The 17,292-nt window shown below is 47.1% G+C and overlaps 1 protein-coding gene across 7 annotated transcripts in view; it reads right to left on the minus strand.

Annotated features, from left to right (window-relative positions):
• The window catches only part of Fgfr1 (fibroblast growth factor receptor 1), a 56,059-nt gene that overhangs the window by 2,330 nt on the left and 36,437 nt on the right, over positions 1–17,292 (minus strand). For 2 of the 7 annotated variants that reach the window (XM_013025898.1, XM_013025881.1), the window contains exons 3-17: positions 13,901–14,167; positions 12,524–12,607; positions 12,094–12,266; positions 10,273–10,396; positions 8,900–9,090; positions 6,870–7,014; positions 4,883–5,085; positions 3,985–4,130; positions 3,644–3,765; positions 2,868–2,978; positions 2,297–2,487; positions 943–1,065; positions 707–777; positions 285–422; positions 13–118 (exon numbers count right to left, since the gene is read on the minus strand). In XM_013025898.1, coding sequence (XP_012881352.1) covers positions 13–118; positions 285–422; positions 707–777; positions 943–1,065; positions 2,297–2,487; positions 2,868–2,978; positions 3,644–3,765; positions 3,985–4,130; positions 4,883–5,085; positions 6,870–7,014; positions 8,900–9,090; positions 10,273–10,396; positions 12,094–12,266; positions 12,524–12,607; positions 13,901–14,167 — 2,195 coding nt within the window. Of the gene's footprint in view, positions 1–12; positions 119–284; positions 423–706; positions 778–942; positions 1,066–2,296; positions 2,488–2,867; positions 2,979–3,643; positions 3,766–3,984; positions 4,131–4,882; positions 5,086–6,869; positions 7,015–8,899; positions 9,091–10,272; positions 10,397–12,093; positions 12,267–12,517; positions 12,608–13,900; positions 14,168–17,292 lie in introns of all 7 variants that reach the window. The other 5 variants (XM_013025889.1, XM_013025863.1, XM_013025872.1 and 2 more) reach the window with 4 other exon arrangements.

Raw genomic sequence — 17,292 nt, forward strand, 5'->3', positions numbered from 1 at the left:
GGGCAGCCCTACCTGGTTGGAAGTCAAGGCCACAATACGGTCCAGGTCTTCCACCAGTTGCTTGAAGGTAGGCCTCTGAGAGGGTACTGCATGCCAGCAGTCCCGCATCATCATGTACCTGTGGTGGGATCATGAGGTCATAGAAGAAGGGCAAAAGCAGAGTGATGGGCTGTAGAGCTTGGGGGAGGGTGACAAGGAAGAGCCACTCTTGTAGACTCATACTCCCTTCCCTCTGCCCAAACTTCCCTCTGCCCATTCTTCCCAAGGGCCTGGCTCAGGCTTACAGCTCGTTGGTGCAGTTACTAGGCTTGTCCATTCGATGACCCTCCTTCAGCAGCTTGAAAAGTTCCTCCACAGGCACACCAGGGTATGGGGAGCCGCCCAGAGTGAAGATTTCCCACAAAAGCACCCCAAAAGACCACCTGTAGGCACAGAGAGCCACTGTAGTCTTTCCAGTGATCCCTTCAGAAGCCCGCATGGCAGATGTCCATCCATCCTGAACCTCTTAGTGGTTCGCCAAATAAGCCTTTAACTCCAAGGAGAGCACAGAGGACAGGACTGAGAAGATGGGCTTCTAATGCTAAAACAGTGGTACTTTCCCTCTCCCTAATTAGGAAGGAGATTCATCAACCCAGAGGGAATGCAGGACTCTTCTGTACTGGATACTCTTAGATGTATTCCTGAAAATTGCTTATTTTAAACTTACACATCGCTCTGGTGGGTGTAGATCCGGTCAAACAAGGCCTCAGGTGCCATCCACTTCACAGGCAGCCGGCCCTGGGAGCAGGGGACAGTGAGGATGGGAGATCCAGTGTAGGATGTGGTATGCACATTTTCAGCCCATCTTAACCACCTGCTTCTCCAAAACAACCCAGCCAGGCTACAGCATAGCCATCTATATGGGCAAATGCTAGTTGGAGCAGTGCTCAGGGAGACACTTACATTAGTTGTCTTTTTATAGTAGTCAATATGGTGAATGTCCCGAGCAAGGCCAAAGTCTGCAATCTTCATCACATTGTCTTCTGTTACCAGCACATTCCTGGCAGCTAGGTCTCTGTGGATGCACTGCAGAGCGTGGGGTGGGAAGCAGGTGAGGAACAACGACCCTGAACCATACCTCACTACCCAGCTGTCTGAGTCCTCTTACACCATTCTGCACTCCAGAGAAGACCCCTTTCTCTTTCCTACACCATAGCCTCTGGACATCCTCCCTTCCCCCACCCCATTCCCCTGGGCTACAATGTTCTTTTCCTCTGTTTCAAACACCTTCAGCTTCAGGCTTCTCCATCACCTTAGCAAACCCTTATTCCAGGCCTCCTAAACTCTCAGTGTTTGGATTTTTACACCCTGAAAACCTTCAGACTTTCTGTTCATTTTTAATTGGGCACATGCTCCAAAGCAACCTTCCCAAGCATGGAACATCTGCACCAGGTTTGGGTTACAACAAAGATACCATGTATGAAGCACCCAGAGCGGTGCCTAACATATCTTATCCTCATAATGACTCTACAACGTAAGGACTATTATCAGGCTGGGAAGTTGGCTCAGTGGTAGAGTGCTTGCCTTGCATGTATGAGACTCTGGGTTTGATTCCTCAGCACCACATAAGCAGAAAAAGACAGAAGTGGCGCTGTGGTTCAAGTGGTAGAATGCTAATCTTGAGTTGAAGAGCTCAGGGACTGTGGCCAGGCCCAGAGTTCAGGCCCCATGACTGACCAAAAAAAAAAAGACTATTATCATTTGCATTTGAAGAAATATAAAGCTGAGCATGGTGTCTCACACATGTGATTTTAGCTACTCAAGAGGATAAGACCAAGGATCATGATTCAAAGCCAGTCTGAGCAAAACATTTAAGAGATCCCATCTCAATGAATAAAAAGCTGAGTGTGGTTGCTTGCACTTGTTATCCTGGTTATGTGAGAAGCATAAATAAACAGTAGGACTGAGATCCAGGCCAGCCTAGGTAAAAAAGAAAGACCCTATCAGAAAAATAATGAAAGCAAAAGGGGCTACAGGCATGGCTCAAGTGGCAGAGCTCCTGCCTGGTAAGTCCAAGTTTCTGAGTTCAAACTCTGGTACTGTGCCCCCCCCCCAAAAGGAAATATAAGATGTTAAGCAGCTGCCCAAGGCTATGAAAAGTGGTAGAGCACAGACATGAATCTCAGTCTGATCCCAGGGTCATTAGGCCACACTGACTCTCCTGTTTCTTTGGGAGACTAGGGAAGCAGCTGGGGTCAGTGTTCAGCTGGAGTACTAGACAGCTCCTCCCACACCACCAAGTATTCAGGTAGCACACCTTCTTAGAGGCAAGATACTCCATGCCTCGGGCCACCTGATAGGCACAGGATACCAGATCCTTGGAAGAGAGCTGCTCTTCTGGGTTGTGGCTGGGGTTATAGCAGTATTCCAGTCCTGGAGGCCTTCGTGCCTGCAGGTACTCTCGGAGATTGCCTTTGGAGGCATATTCCACAATGACATACAGAGGACCTGGGGCACAAGAATAGAGAAGCCGTAAGTTGGGCAGCCAGTCAAAGACACCACACATGTGTACCGTTTCCAGACTATCGCTTCCCTTTCTTGCCTCCTTTTAAGAAAAGCAAAGATAGTCACTCTGCTTCCTAAAGAGAAAGTCACAGAGATACTTTCCTTCCCACATAGTTCAAAAAGTTCCCAAGTAAGTTGAAGGTAAGGGCACTAATGTAGACCAAAGTTGCTTATGTTCGCAGATGAATACCACTGAGCTCCAGTCAGACTCTGGAAAATCCCTTCCAATCTCTACCATACTGACTTCTCAATCTCCAAGAGGGGCTGAGAGTCCTTGCCTAAACCTGTCCAGGTCATGGGAGCTAGCTTGGCTCAGCACCTACCATCCTGTGTGCAGGCTCCCAGCAGGTTGATGATATTCTTATGTTTCCCAATCATCTTCATCATCTCCATCTCTGAGATCAGGTCTGACAGGTCCTTCTCTGTTGCATCCGCTTCACACAAACCAGAGAACAGAGTGAGATTTGGAAAGGAGGGAAGAAGAGAAAAAAGGAGGGAAGGGAAGGAAAAGAAAGAGAGAGGAAGAAAGGGAGAACTCGGGGGAGGATGTATGTTCAAGGAATCCCTCTGTTTCTCTCAACCCCACTTCCCATCCAAATTGATCTCCTTTTCCCTCTTACAGGAGCTACTGCTGCAATATGTGGTAATGAGATATGTGGCCAGGGAGAAAATTCAGCTAGATATGGAATCTCAAAAAGAGTACAAAGGTTAGGCCCAGATGGATGCCAAGGAACAAGGCTAATATTACAGTAATCCTGAAGTCCACTCCTAGTTAACCCCATCAGGTTAGCAGGTATGAGCAAGGTAAGCACCAGAGAAGGTAGTCCATTCACTGAGTGAGGTCCAGAGTTTGGTTAGAATGTGAAGAGCTTGAGGCTAGGACTGTGGCGTAGTGGTACAGTGCTTGCCTACATGCATGAAGCCCTGGGTTTGATTCCTCAATACCACATAAATAGAAAAGGCCAGAAGTGTTGCTGTAGCTCAAGTAGTAGAGTAGTTTTGAGCAAAAACTCAGGGACAGTGCCCAGGCCCTGACTTCAAGCCCCAAGACCAAAAAAAAATAAGAGCTACAGTTTACAAGGGTAGAAATGTCACTTACACTTCAACATCTTCACAGCTACTTTGGTCACACGGTTGGGCTTGTCCTTGTCTAGCCCAATGGCCTCTGCCAACACCACCTGTCCAAAGCAGCCCTCTCCTAGGGGCTTGCCTAAGACCAATCTTTTGAGGAAAACAGAAAACAGTGAAAACTGGAGCCAGAAAGGTCAATCTTTACAGGACATCCCATCTTCCCTTGCCATGTTTCACCTAACTAAAAGCCAAAAATAACAGGATTATTTCTACAAGCTCCTCATGCACTTTACCTCCTACATATCTAGGTAAGCACAACTACCACTAGAATAAGTGAGGGTATCATCACAAAGTTGGAGATTACAATACCTGTCTCTGGGTAGCTCCCAACGGGGGTCTTCAGGAAGCTCATATTCAGAGACCCCAGCTAGCATAGGAGTCCCACTAGAGGAGAGACGTGAGGGCCGAACCAAGAGAACCCCAGAGTTCATGGATGCACTGGAGTCAGCCGACACCTATAGGGAAAAGTGGGGTCACCCTTCTAGCAAGAAGACAAAAGTATGTGACGGCCATTCCCCAGCTGGTGTGGTAGGAAAATCACATGAGATGAGAAGACCCAAGTTCTAGGGCTGATGATAAATTTCTACCATCAACTAGCCTTCTGTTTCATTTTACTCACCTTTTAAATGAGCACACCAAATATCTCTCTTCCAGCTTGATGTTTTATAACTTGTTATCACAATAACAACTTTCTTGTTAATCCCAGCCTTTGTGAAGACCCTCCCTCAGATTATGGATTCCTAACTTGACACACATTCCAGTGTCAATACAGTGAACTGTCCCTCTTTCACACCTCAGAACCTTCTGGACATTTCTTTCCTGAGGGAGAGGAAATCTGGGTACTAACTTGGGTCCACATCTCTACCTTGCATCAATGCATCTATAGCTGATCTCAGGGATGGTGCGAGTGTACAGTACCACTGCACATTAGGGCCTTATGGGACTTTTTCCCAATCCATATCAGGTAAAAGAATGATGCCCTGGCACCTGGGATAGAGAGAATAAAGATTCATGGGGTAGATTAGCATGGAGCTAACTGTGGAGCACCTAATTTAGGCCATTGCGTCTGGCCTAGAAGCCAGACAGCAATCACCTTAAGTGCTATATTAAGGACAGTGGAGAAGGGAGCATGTGAGAGTACTCTGAAGAGGGCCCTGAAGGCCCAGTGAAAGATGTCAGTGAGCGTGCAAATCCCCCATCTACTTTCTGTTACCTGTCTGCGCAGAGGAATGCTCTTGGCCAGCTTGTGCACGGCCATCTGGCTATGGAAGTCGCTCTTCTTGGTGCCACTCTTCATCTTGTAGATGATGACAGAGCCCACCATGCAGGAGATGAGGAAGGCCCCTGTGCAGTAGATGATGATCTCCAGGTAGAGGGGTGAGGTCATCACAGCTGGTCTCTCTTCCAGGGCTGAGTCAGTGTGAACAGAGTATTAGTAGGCTCCAGAAACCATGTCCATGAGGGGCCCTACTCCATAAAGCTCAATACCAATTTCTCCTCCCCTGGTATATTTAGAGAGGGAAACTCAAACCAGATCCTAGGGAAGGATGAGATTGAGGTATATGTCTAATAACCTCTGAGGCTTTCATAAACTGCCTTGAAATTTGGAGAGGATTGAACTGGATGACCTTGCTACACATCCCACACTCATTCTTTCTGGAGTTCCCTGCTCAGCTAGACTGTGAACACAGATCCTTTTTCTGCAGTCTCAATACCATGTGTACATTTATCATATGGGGGCAGAGTGTTTCTCAAGTGCTTGCCCCAAGGAGCCAGGAGGATCTCATTTCTATATGTGGTAGCTCCTGGCACACAGTGGTACTCACAATGAGAGCAAATGGAGGATGGGAACCAGCCTTTATCCAGACTAAGCATCTATAACATCTCTGTCATGTCAAGTAGGTAAATATTTACACCTAGCCAAACTCAATTTCCAAATGTTTTACTGGATGAAAAAAACAGACATTTTGTCATTATTGCTTTTGTAGTCCTTAAGAACTCTACTGGCAAAATCTCTAGGGCTCATCAGGAGACTTAAGGAGAATTGAGGGCATTATTTGATTTTCTTCTTTCAGCTCCTCTTGAGAACTCAACACCTATTCCCACAGAAGCTATGCCAGTTATTCCTCCATTTCCTTCAACAGGAGACACATGGCACACAGATTTCATTCATGGACCCTCCATGCCCCACCACTTGGACAGCCCTTCCTTTTCAGTCCTCCCGTTTAAAACACACCAGCCAGCACTGGGAAGGCCACACCCTGGGAGCACTCCCAGAGGGACTTCAGGCCGGATCCCAGAATGAGCCTGAGGCTTAACAAGACAGAGCCAATTGTGGTGAGAAGTGTTCTGTTTTTTTTTTCCTTTCCCAATATTGAGAAAGGCAAGACGGACTCACTGGGAGCACAGACAGAACAGAGACAGGACAATGATAAAAACAGAACGCTTCTTTTCCACCAACAGGGCACAAGACCTTGTTGGGCAGTAGTGAAGAGAAAAGAGGGAGAGAAGAGAAAGAAGCCATGGAACACAGGAGCACCCAGACCACTGGCAGGACACTCAGAGATGCAGCGACAACCATGCTAGCCCTGCAGTTACCAGCCACCACCCAGCATAGGCTGTAGGCTCCTTTCTTCTTGGCTCAACATACAGACCTTCCTTCTTGGGACAAGAGGAATGGCTGTAGTCAAAGACAAATGGGCTGCAGCTGCTTGAGACAAACGTTGTTCCAAGCAGTCAAGTTCCACTGTAGGTGGGAGGGCAGGCCAGTATGGGTTTGTACAAGCAGCAAACCCATTTGGACAGGTGCCTTGCTCAGGAAGATGAGGAACATGGCCCCTTCTGAGAGGGTAAGGTAATTCAGACTCTCAGTACCAAGTAGACAAGGAAAGCTGCTGGGCCAGGAAGGAAGGAGCCTACCTTGGAGAAGAGTCCAGGTAAAACCCAGTCCCCATGCATGCATTGCCCTGGCTAAAGGGAAAGATGGATATGAGGTACAGGTGAAAGGTCTCTGTGTTCCTGCAAAACTAGCTGAAAGGCTGAAATCTTCAAAGCGGGAGCAGAAAAGGGCATATGGCAGGCAGGAGCCAGCCCTTCAGCTGCCTCTTCCAGCTCTTAGTCTCCCTGAGCCTTGCAATGCATGCCCTCTGTGCCATGGCAAAGACAGGATGTGGAGAGAGAAGTGCAGTGTATACCTTCCAAAACGGTCAACCATGCAGAGTGATGGGAGAGTCCGATAGAGTTACCCGCCAAGCATGTATACTCCCCCGCGTCCTCAAAGGAGACATTTCGCAAGTGAAGCACCTCCATCTCTTTGTCGGTGGTATTAACTCCGGCAGTCTAGAAGAGACAACGGAAGCAAAATGGACAAGCACAGGACATAAGACCTCCAAGAGACACCGAGAAACGGAGGAAGACAGGTGAAGGGACACGAAACCAAAGGCAGAAATGCTCCCCAGCGTCTCCTTTGCAACAAGGAACAAACAAAAACCACCAGGCAGCGAAACCTGTTAGAAGAAAAGAGTGAGACCCTGAGGAAGAGCTCCGGCAGACCTGAGACGACGATGGCTGGTTACGACCCTTCACCAGACTCTGGCAGCCACTGGCCCAGCCAAGCATGCGGGCGGTGGGCAGCATGGAGAAATGCAGCCCGACAGGTGGGGGGCTGTTTGGTTTTGGGTAGAGTTAGGGTTCACACAGGAGGGAAGGTGGGGCAGCCTCTCTCCCTCTTTCTCACACACACATACGCACCCTGAGGGCGACAGTTTGCCTGGCCTCTTCTCTTACCATTCAAACCTTCAGCCTAAAGTTGTCACTCCTAACAGAGAAGCCTGGGTTCCACAAGTCCACAAACATGTGCACATGCGCTCACATACAGCCAAGGAACACACACAAGGCACGGAGGGAGCCAGTAGACACCAACACAGTACCAAACCAAACCAGCCTCCCAGGCCGGGTATTTTTCCATGGCTCTGGGCACTAGGAACATAGTAGAATGACAGGGAGAGTCGGCGCTGGCTTCCCCACATGCCCCAGCAGTGTGGGGCCTAAACCAAGTTCCCATCCATCCATCTCCCCATTACCTTTTGCCACAGGTCTGGTGACAGTGAGCCACGCAGACTGGTTAGCTTCACCAATATAATTGGAAACCTTACACACATACTCCCCGCTCTGGGCCTCTGTCACATTGAACAGGGTCAGCACCTCCGCATCCGAGCTATTAATCCCCGAATGCTGGAACAAACCAACGACACACCAGTCAGTTGGGCAAATACTGAGATATGGCCACATTGTGCTTCCAGGTAACTTTCAGGCAGGCCCAGAAAGCCAAGGCAGGGGAGGCGTTTGAGACTTGTATCTTCCCCTTTGAGTAGGACAAAACAAGTTGGCTTTAAAACATTTAAATGAACTAAGTCTTTTTAATGAAGAAAATTAAAAAGAAGGAAATAAATTACAGCCCCAAAGTAAATGTCCTGTTTGTGCTGAACCCCCCTCTCCCCAGGTCTGGGCAGGGACTGTGAATGGATACAGGGGCCCCTTCCCTCCAAGGCAGTTACAGCATCAATGGCAAAAAGAAGGGACTGCCAGTAAATCTTTGGGACAGCCAAGCCAGGGGAGGGGAGGTCTAACTCTGGGATAAGGAGGTCAACCACTTTCCCAGCTTCTGGTTACTTCCTGTTGCAAGATCCACTGGAGACTTAGCCAATTACCTTCCCTGGATTAATGGAGCATTCAGGGACAATGACAGTCTGGGAGTGAGAGGAAAAAGGAAGAAAATGCCATTACTCCTCATACTGCTTAGAATTTATGTGGCATTTGCTTTCCCAACTACTCCAGCGATGCCCTTATCATTCATTCATCCTGTTTGCCAAAGGATCATAATGGGAAGCAAGCAGGCCAAGACTGAGAAATGTCCACTGGAAAGGTTCTCATCTTGAACAAAGAATAAGCAGGGGTACAAATGTCTGCCTTGAGCAGCTGATCCAAAAGCCCTAGCGGAGACCCTCTCAATGCTCTGTAGAAATCAGCACTAGTGTTGTCCATACTCTAGCCCTCCATTTCCAATCACCTCCTAATTTGTGGTTAAATACCCTACTAGGACAGAGCATGTGCTAGAAAGTTATGGGCTGAGCCCTAACCCTGGTCACTAAGGGAACTTGAACCACCAGGAGACATTGATCACCCACCCCAAACACTGGCCCGTGAAAACTGGGACCAAATTTACCTTCAAGATCTGGACATAAGGCAAGTTGTCCGGACCAATCTTACTCCCATTCACCTCGATGTGCTTTAGCCACTGGATATGGGGCTGTGGGTCACTGTATACTTTACACATGAACTCCACATTGCTGCCCAGAGCCACTGTCTTGTTGGCAGGCAACCCAGCTTGCAGGATGGGCCGGTGAGGGGACCGCTCTGAGGAAGAAGGGAGAGGACGGGCTCATCAGATCCTGCTGTGGCCTATACCTGGCTAGGATGCTGACAGTGAGCATCTGCTTTGCCAGTGGCAGTGTCCTTCCCAGTACTACTACTGAGCCTCAACCCCTTGATCCTAAGGAATACCTCTTCCAGTTCCCAAGCCATCAAGAACCTCTTCCCCAAGGCAATTTGCTTTTATAAACACAATTTGCTTTTGCCAAACTCCAACCTGCTTACTTCTCAACTAAAATTAAGTCTCTTAGATTACTGCTGTTCCAAGTTTGACCCAGGAGTATAAAATCAAGTATTACCCGAGAGCTTGACTAAAGCAGAATCTCAGACCTTACCCCAACGCCTCCAGGACCACAATCTCCTTCTCAGATTACATCAAAGCCAAGGCAGGATTATGGCCATGAGGTACCATACCTTGTGATCTCAGAAGCATAGATTCAGATCCTCTAGAAAGACCAGGCTGCAGTAACAGCTCTTTCTGGGGTCTTCTGTGATTTCTGGATTCATAGGGTGCTGGACCTCCCTGGGCTTCAGTGTGAGTATGTGTTCTTGTATATGGCTACTGTGATCCTGTCTGCCTATAGGATCCTTTGTTTTCTTGAGGTGTGTGTGTGTGTGTGTGTGTGTGTGTGTGTGTGTGTGCGTGCGCGCGCGCATGCGTGCGTGTGTGTGAGTTAAAGAGCCTGGGCATGGACTGGGAAGGTGGCTCAGTGAGCCCTGTGTTTGATTCCTTAGCAGCATATACGCAGCAAATGCCAGAAGTGGTGCTGTAGCTTAAGTGGTAGAGTGCTAGCTTTGAGCTGAAGAGCTGAGGGACAGCACCCAAGCCCAGAGTTCAAGCCCCATGACCGGCAAAAAAAAAAAAAAAAAAAAGAGCCTGGGCTATTGCTAGCATTAAGGAATAATTGCTATTAATAATTACTATTAACACCACTGTACTAACTGCATCTTTTAGGAAAGCCTATCAACTAACTGAATCTTCTGCTTCACAGTGACATAAATTTGAAACATATTCCTATTTGACATTCTTTATGTTATTAATAAGAAAAGTGAGGCTCAAAAGGAGAGGTACAATGTCAGATGCTACCCTGACTTCATTATACTCTGACTATTTTCACCTATCCCACTGATTCTTCTAAGATCCTCTTGCATCTTTGGCCTTCTTACCTACAACATCCAGCTGGTATGTGTGGTTTATACTGCCATACTCATTCTCCACGATGCAGGTATAGTTGCCCTTATCAGATGGCACCACTGAGTCCATTATGATGCTCCAGGTGGCGTAACGGACCTGTGGGAATACATGTCAGTAGGCACCATTGAGGGTCTAAGGAGGAGAATGAAGGAAACTTGGGAATCTGTGTCATGATCCCTATAAATCAGAGGCAGTAGCAGATGGCCTTGTGCTTTAGTATGGGCAAGAACAAGGCATAGAGGGTCCCTACTCCGGTTCATTTATACTTAAAAAAGAATACACTCTGCTAACTGGCCAGCCATGATCTAGACAAATGTACGTTCTACAAACTCTCCCAAACTCACAAGGAACTTTCTATCTCTGTGCTTGTGACTGGAATGGTTTACCAGTTCTGACAGCCTTGGACACCTTTCAAACCCTGACCCCTCCTCTCCAGCTGAATCTCTGGTCAGATTTCTTCTCACCCTTCCCTCTGCACCTCCACTAACGCATCGATCACTGTCCTCTCATTTGACTGGCAATCTTTATGGACAGGAATGCCATCCCATCCTGTCTGAACCACAGGAACTTGCAGAAAGCTTTCCCCCTGTTTATTCCTGAGCTCTCTTGTTTTTCTCACACAAGAATAATCATAAAAGAGAAGCTAGGTGAGCCAAGATATAAACAGTTCTAAGAGGATGACCAAACCCGAAGATCAAGATGTTCTTCCTATGAATTATCAACAAAGGAAGTAACAGACAATTTTTTTAAAAAAAAAGGAAAGAAAAGATTCTTAACACATGAAAACTCTAACATTAATCAACAAAATAAAATACAAGAGAACAATGAAACACTTTGATCACTAAATTTGTTGGCAAAGGTCTAGGGAACTTGTCATTCTCATATTCTGGGAAAGTGATTAATTTCCCCTTTTAAGACAGTAATTGGGAGCTTTGGACATAGCTCAGTGACAGAGATACGAGCAATGCTCTGGGTTCAATCCCTAGTGCCAGAAAGAAAAATAACAGAAAAAGAAAACAAACTGGAAAGTGAGAACAAAGGGAAGAAGAGAGGAAGCAGAGGTAAAAGGAGGAAGGAAAACAGGAAAGGAAAGAGAAGAAAGGGAGCATGGAGCAAAGGAGAAAGGAATTGGGTAATATGTAGAACCTAACATGCTTATACTCTTTGGCCTGATTAACTCATTTCCACAAATCTGTCCTAAGAAAGCACATTTAAAATGCTGATTAAGACATTTGCTGCAATATTATGTAATTTGTAAAATACTAGAAAATACCTAACCGTGCAGAATAGTTCATTAAATTATGGGTTTAAAAAAAACAATGGAATCAGGCAGCCATGAAACTAATTTTCAGTCATGCTTGACATAACAAAGACTAATATTAGCATGTTAACAGATAACAAGGTAAGAAGTTATATTATATATACAATATGATTAACTGTAAAAACCATACACAGAAAAAAGATGGAAACACATTACCATTACAGTTAGAAAGCATTTAAAATAAAGGAACTTGGGAACATAGCTCAATGTATATGTTTATTAGCATGCACAAGGTCCAGGATTCAATGCCCAGCACCCTCCTGGCAAAAACAAAAAACAAAAAAAAACCCAAACCCACAATGAAAAGAGTAAGGCTTTTTAATCTCAATCTCTTCCTCTTTTTGGTGGTATTGGAGTTTGAACTCAGGGCTTTGTGCTTGGTAGGCAGGTGCTCTACCACTTGAGAAATACGTCTATTTATAGCTTTTACATATACATTTACACACAAACACATGTTTACACACAGATGTACCTTGTAGCCTCCAATCCTGTGGTCAGGTTTGAATTCTTTGCCATTCTTCAGCCACCGCAGTGTAGGGTTTGGTGTCCCACTGGAAGGGCATTTGAACTTCACTGTCTTGGCAGCTGGCACTGCATGCAATTTCTTTTCCATCTTTTCTGGGGATGTCCAATATGGAGCTACGGCTGTCCATGGAAAGCCAAGAGAGGTAAGATGGGGTAGAGAAACAGTCAAGTTTATGAGCAAGGGTCAGGCAGAATCTGTTGGTGCCTGCCCACCTGCTCCATGCCTGTGACCAATGCCTAGCACTTTTTAGGACAGTCAGAGGGACATCTATGCCGTTCTGCTTCCTTCCTCCCCCTTCAGCCAGGCCTCCTCCCTCTTAGACCCAAAACTCCAGGCCCCAAAGGCAGTAAGATAGGAAACTGTGTCTCACGCATACGGTTTGGTTTGGTGTTATCTGTCTCTTTCTCCTCAGAGGAGGAGTCATCATCGTCATCATCATCCTCCGAGGAGGGGAGGGCATCTGTAGGAAGAAGAGGGCACTGAGCTTCCTTGAAACACCTACACATTCCAATGCATCAGAGATGAACACAGACACCCGTATCCATAAGGACTCACAGTCCCACTTTTCCCTTAGTGACGCTCTTCCTGTGGGACAGAAACCGAGCTGCATATTCCAGTGTCCATCCTCTTTTTCCACAACCTGGGGCACTGCCAACTTTTCCCAGAAGCCTTTGCACTGGATAGCTCCAGTAGGGCCCATCGTTTCTCTTAAGTTTATGAACCCCAAAGCTCCCTTTCAGCTCACAGTAACCACCTGAGTGGCCCGGGTCTTAGGATAGCAGCCAGGGAACTTGTATACTCTTAATTTGGACACCAGCCACAAGAAAACCCAGGATAGTCTATAGTCACTCTGGCTAGAAGCTATTTTCAAAGCCTGTAATAGATATCTTCTTTGCATGAATCTGCCAAGTCTTGGGAATTGCCCTTCTTAACCAGAGCACATGGGGAGCCCAAAGCTGCTAATGTTGTTTCCTAACTATGTATTCTGCATAAGAATGAGCTCCATACAGTGGTCAGCAATAAGGTACACACCAGAGCTTTTCCCTATCATTCCAGGCATTGTGGGGATCAATGAATGGAGAAGGCAATCCTTCCATCAGGGCTGGTTCTAAGGATGCCTAGAAGGAGGTCCTAAGTCCACATCTTGGGTACACAAAAGGTATGATAAAGATTTCAGTTCTACTTCCTTGAATGCTAGTTTTGTGGGATGGAGTCACATTCAGAAAGAGGCATATTCACAAAGTCACAGAGCTCCAGGATGTTTTGGCTGCCCTCAAACAGCTTTGGGAGCCAGCCATCAGCTGTTTCAACCCAGCCCGTGGGATGGCAATATGCACCTCGGTCCTTCCCCATCACAGGGTAGACCTCACCACGTGCTCTGGTGTTTTAATCACTAAATGGAGTACCAAATTCAATGGCAAGGACATGACAGGATGAACACTAGCATCCACACTCAGCATCCACAGATCTGGGTGGGGAAATCATAAGGTCTTAACCACACCAAGGGTATCAGCAATTACCTCTGAGGTATTACTCTGAAGTTCCAGATCTCTAATCTGGGGCCCATCCTACTTAGTCACTCCTGAGAGCTAAGCCACGCAGCGGGCAGGGAGCAGTGTTAGTGGCCAGCAGTGTCTGAAGCAGAGTAGGGGCAGATCAATGGAAGGGAAGGAGGTTCACTTCCCCAAGGCTAGCACAGAGAGGCAGAGGAGCGAATCCAGAGGGATGGGTAAGAGAGGGTGTTGCTACCAACCTGAGACATTGACGGAGAAGTAGGTGGTGTCACTGCCAGAGGGGCTGCTGGTCACACAAGCGTAGAGGCCGGAGTCAGCGGGCACAGAATCCCGCACCTCCACCTCCTCCCCTGTGATGCGAGTACGGTTGCTCTCCACCAGCTGCACCCCATCCCGCAGCCAGTTGATGCTCTGCACATCGTCCCGCAGCCGACAGCGAAGCTGCAGCAGGTCACCGGGGTGGACCAGGAGGGACTCCACTTCCTCAGGGGCTCCCCAAGGCTGAGCTGAAGCCAGCCATGGGGGCCAGGAAGAGAGCAAAGGGGGGAGAGGAGGAGGAGAGAGACAAAGGGAGTTACGCTAGCCACTGCAAGCTGTACATCCCACGCCTCACTACCTTGAGGCTGTGGAACTAGGAGGTAGAATATAGGGCAGTCGGAAACAGCTGGCTATGTGGGACCCCCACCCCCCAATCCCTTCTCCACCCCACTTCCTCCAAAAGTCAAAGGAAGAAAGAGGCAAAGTTAGGAAGCAGCTGCAGTAGCATTAAGCAGATCACATTTCATTTCCCTCCATCCCAGTGGGAAAGTTGACCCTTTCCAGGACTTCTTTGTGTCCAGAGCCTCCCTCCCACCACATGCTGCTTAGTTCTTTGCCTGAACAGCCACTTTCCAGAGAAACACCCCATTCCTTTTGGCTGGGCTAGCCCTAGCGCTTTTCCCTTGTGAACAAACTCCACCCCTTACAAACCCAGCAGTCCCCTCCCAAATTGAGAGCAGGCACTTTTGGTCATACGGAGGCAAGGTGGGGGCTCAGCTCTGGGTTGTTCACATGACTCAGCAAGCCAGATGCACATATGAGAGGGACAGCCTAAGGAGAGGTCAGCTCAGGGGAGCCTCCAGCGAACAGGTGTCAGCCCAGAGGATTTGGAACCCATGCCTGTGTTAGGAATGGACGCCTGCAGCTGCCACAACACCACTTGCTTTGGCAGCAAAAACTGCTGTACACAAAACCCCTTTCTGCTGGGCTTACCGTCCCCCTCCCCCCCAACATGCTATCACCCTGGCCCAACTTCTCTATCTTGGGCAAAAAAACAAACAAACAGCAAAAACCCTGGTCCTGCCAGGGTGTCTGGAGTGTCTGGAGTTTCTGAGAGTACCTGTCCCTCTCCTGGGCTGGCTTTTACATGCTAGCAACAAGGCCCATGACCCCAACACATCCTAATGCCAACTGTCACGGTAGAACATCCCATTCTCCACTCACAAGCAGGAAGTGAAAGTTTCTATTTCCTTTCAGAATGTTTAAACCCATCTCTTCTTTCGCCAAAAGAACATCCTGGTTACCTCTCATACCTGCCACCTTACTTAGGTCTCTACTGACTTAGAGAGGTCCACAAGTTCATCATTGGAGGCTCAAGTGCAATCTGTCATGGGTCTCGCTCTCAAAGTATGTACTCTTCCCACACCCCTGTTCTAACTCAAAGCTGTCCCATGTCCCTCAGGGCACCCAGCCCTTTGCTAGTCAGGTATTCTGAGAAGCCACTTCTCACTCCTTTGTTTGGGTTAGACAGTGGGATGTGCCATATCTAAGTCTAGCACCCAGAGAGCTGCTCTCAATAAATAGTTGCTAAATAAATGACAAAGGCACAGTCTCCTTGTCTTCCTATCTTAATTTCCTTTCTCATCTCTCAACTTGTTTTCAGAGCTGAGGCTCAAATCCACAGACTTGCTCTATCATTCAGCCTTGTCCCTATCCCCCACCTGTCAACTCTTTCTGAAGAATTCAAGTTTCTGCTAGGAACCTTACAAATGAAAACTGGGAGCTTGGGCTGGGAAGGTGGCTCAGTGGTAGAGCGCTTGCCTTGCATGCATGAGGCCCTGGGTTCGATTCCTCAGCACCACATAAGCAAAAAAAAAAGCCGGAAGCGGCTCAAGTGGTAGAGGGCTAACCTTGAGCTGAAGAGCTGAGGGATAGCGCCCAGGCCCAGAGTTCAGGCTCCACGACCGGACCCCCCCCAAAAAAAAAGAAAACTGGGAGCTTGAAGTCATGGTTCTCTCAGAAGGTTGAGACAGCCTAGATGTTCTAAGGACAGCCTGGTTGTTGTCTAGATTCTGACTTACCAAAACAAAAACAAAAAACCCAGTCAGTCTCTAGTGGTCCATACTCATGATCCCAGTTGCAGAGGCATAGGTAGGAAAGGATTATGGCCTAAAGCTAAGGCAAAAAGGTAAGCCCCAATCTGAAAAATAATAGAAGACTAGAGACACAGGTCCAGCAATTGAGGGCTTTCCTACTAAGCTTGAAGCCCTCAGTTCATATCCCAGTAAGAGAGAGAAACAGACATAAACAGATTGTCTACTTTTACATTTGGAAGGTACCAGCAACTGCAAGTGGCTTTTCTCCAAGGGGCCTCACATCCTGGCCTCTTCAGGGCCATCAGAAGTAGGTGCTGTTTTAAAAGGGTTTCAAATTGTTAGGCCATCGCACATTTTTTGTTGTTGTTGCATCATTTTTTTGGCTTTGTTTTAATTTTATTGTCTAGGTGATGTACAGAGGGGTTATGGTTACATACAACACATTTGTTTTTCTGAGTCCAGTCAAATGGAATGCCACAAAGGTGAACTGAACACACAGTTGATTAAAAATAAGCCTCTGTGGGCCTTTAGGAAAGTCATTCTTTCCATTTTTAATAGTTTGTGGTTTTGCCAAATGAAGGCAGAAAAAAAAGCAGTTTGGACTTGACCGTTCAGGAAAACAGAAGACACTCCTATTGATCAAGTCTCATTTCCCTCAAGTGACCTCACTGATTAAATATTTTGCAGCTCGTGACCTACAACAGCCATCAGTCAAGAATGAACTAAATTCTTAGACTCTAACATCACATGGCCAATTTCCACAGGTTCTGGAGATGAAAATTTGTTACCAACTACTATAATAACACAGCAGGAACACAGGGCATTTGCCTCTAAGAGAAAGGAGCCCAAAAATCTGGCCTAGCTGAAACCTACTGCAGGAGATTCTTGTTTGGATTCATAACTTCCAGCCAATCTCAAGAATGTGCAAAGAAAACTCTTCTACATGATCTATAAAAAGCCTCACAAATCAGCTCTCTTTTCTCCTGATACAATCACTGTGATCTTGATGCTCTTCCAAATGTATCTCTAGATTGCCTCATCTTCTCCCTGTCCAGGTATCATCTTAGGATAACCTTGTCCTACATGGCCTCTCTGTGTGGTACGAGCCTGGACCCCCTCTGAATCTCCTTTCCCCTCGTGTGTGCTGAGGTGTTATTCTCCTGATCAAGCTCCTATACTATATAAAGGGCAATACCTACAATTCTACTTAGCCTTTAAGGAACCTGGCAATATATTCCTTCCTATCTGCCATCTGACTTCTACTGACAATTGTCAGC

The sequence above is a fragment of the Dipodomys ordii genome, unplaced genomic scaffold (genome assembly GCF_000151885.1).
Source record: "Dipodomys ordii isolate 6190 unplaced genomic scaffold, Dord_2.0 Scaffold4, whole genome shotgun sequence".
Lineage (NCBI taxonomy): Eukaryota > Metazoa > Chordata > Mammalia > Rodentia > Heteromyidae > Dipodomys > Dipodomys ordii.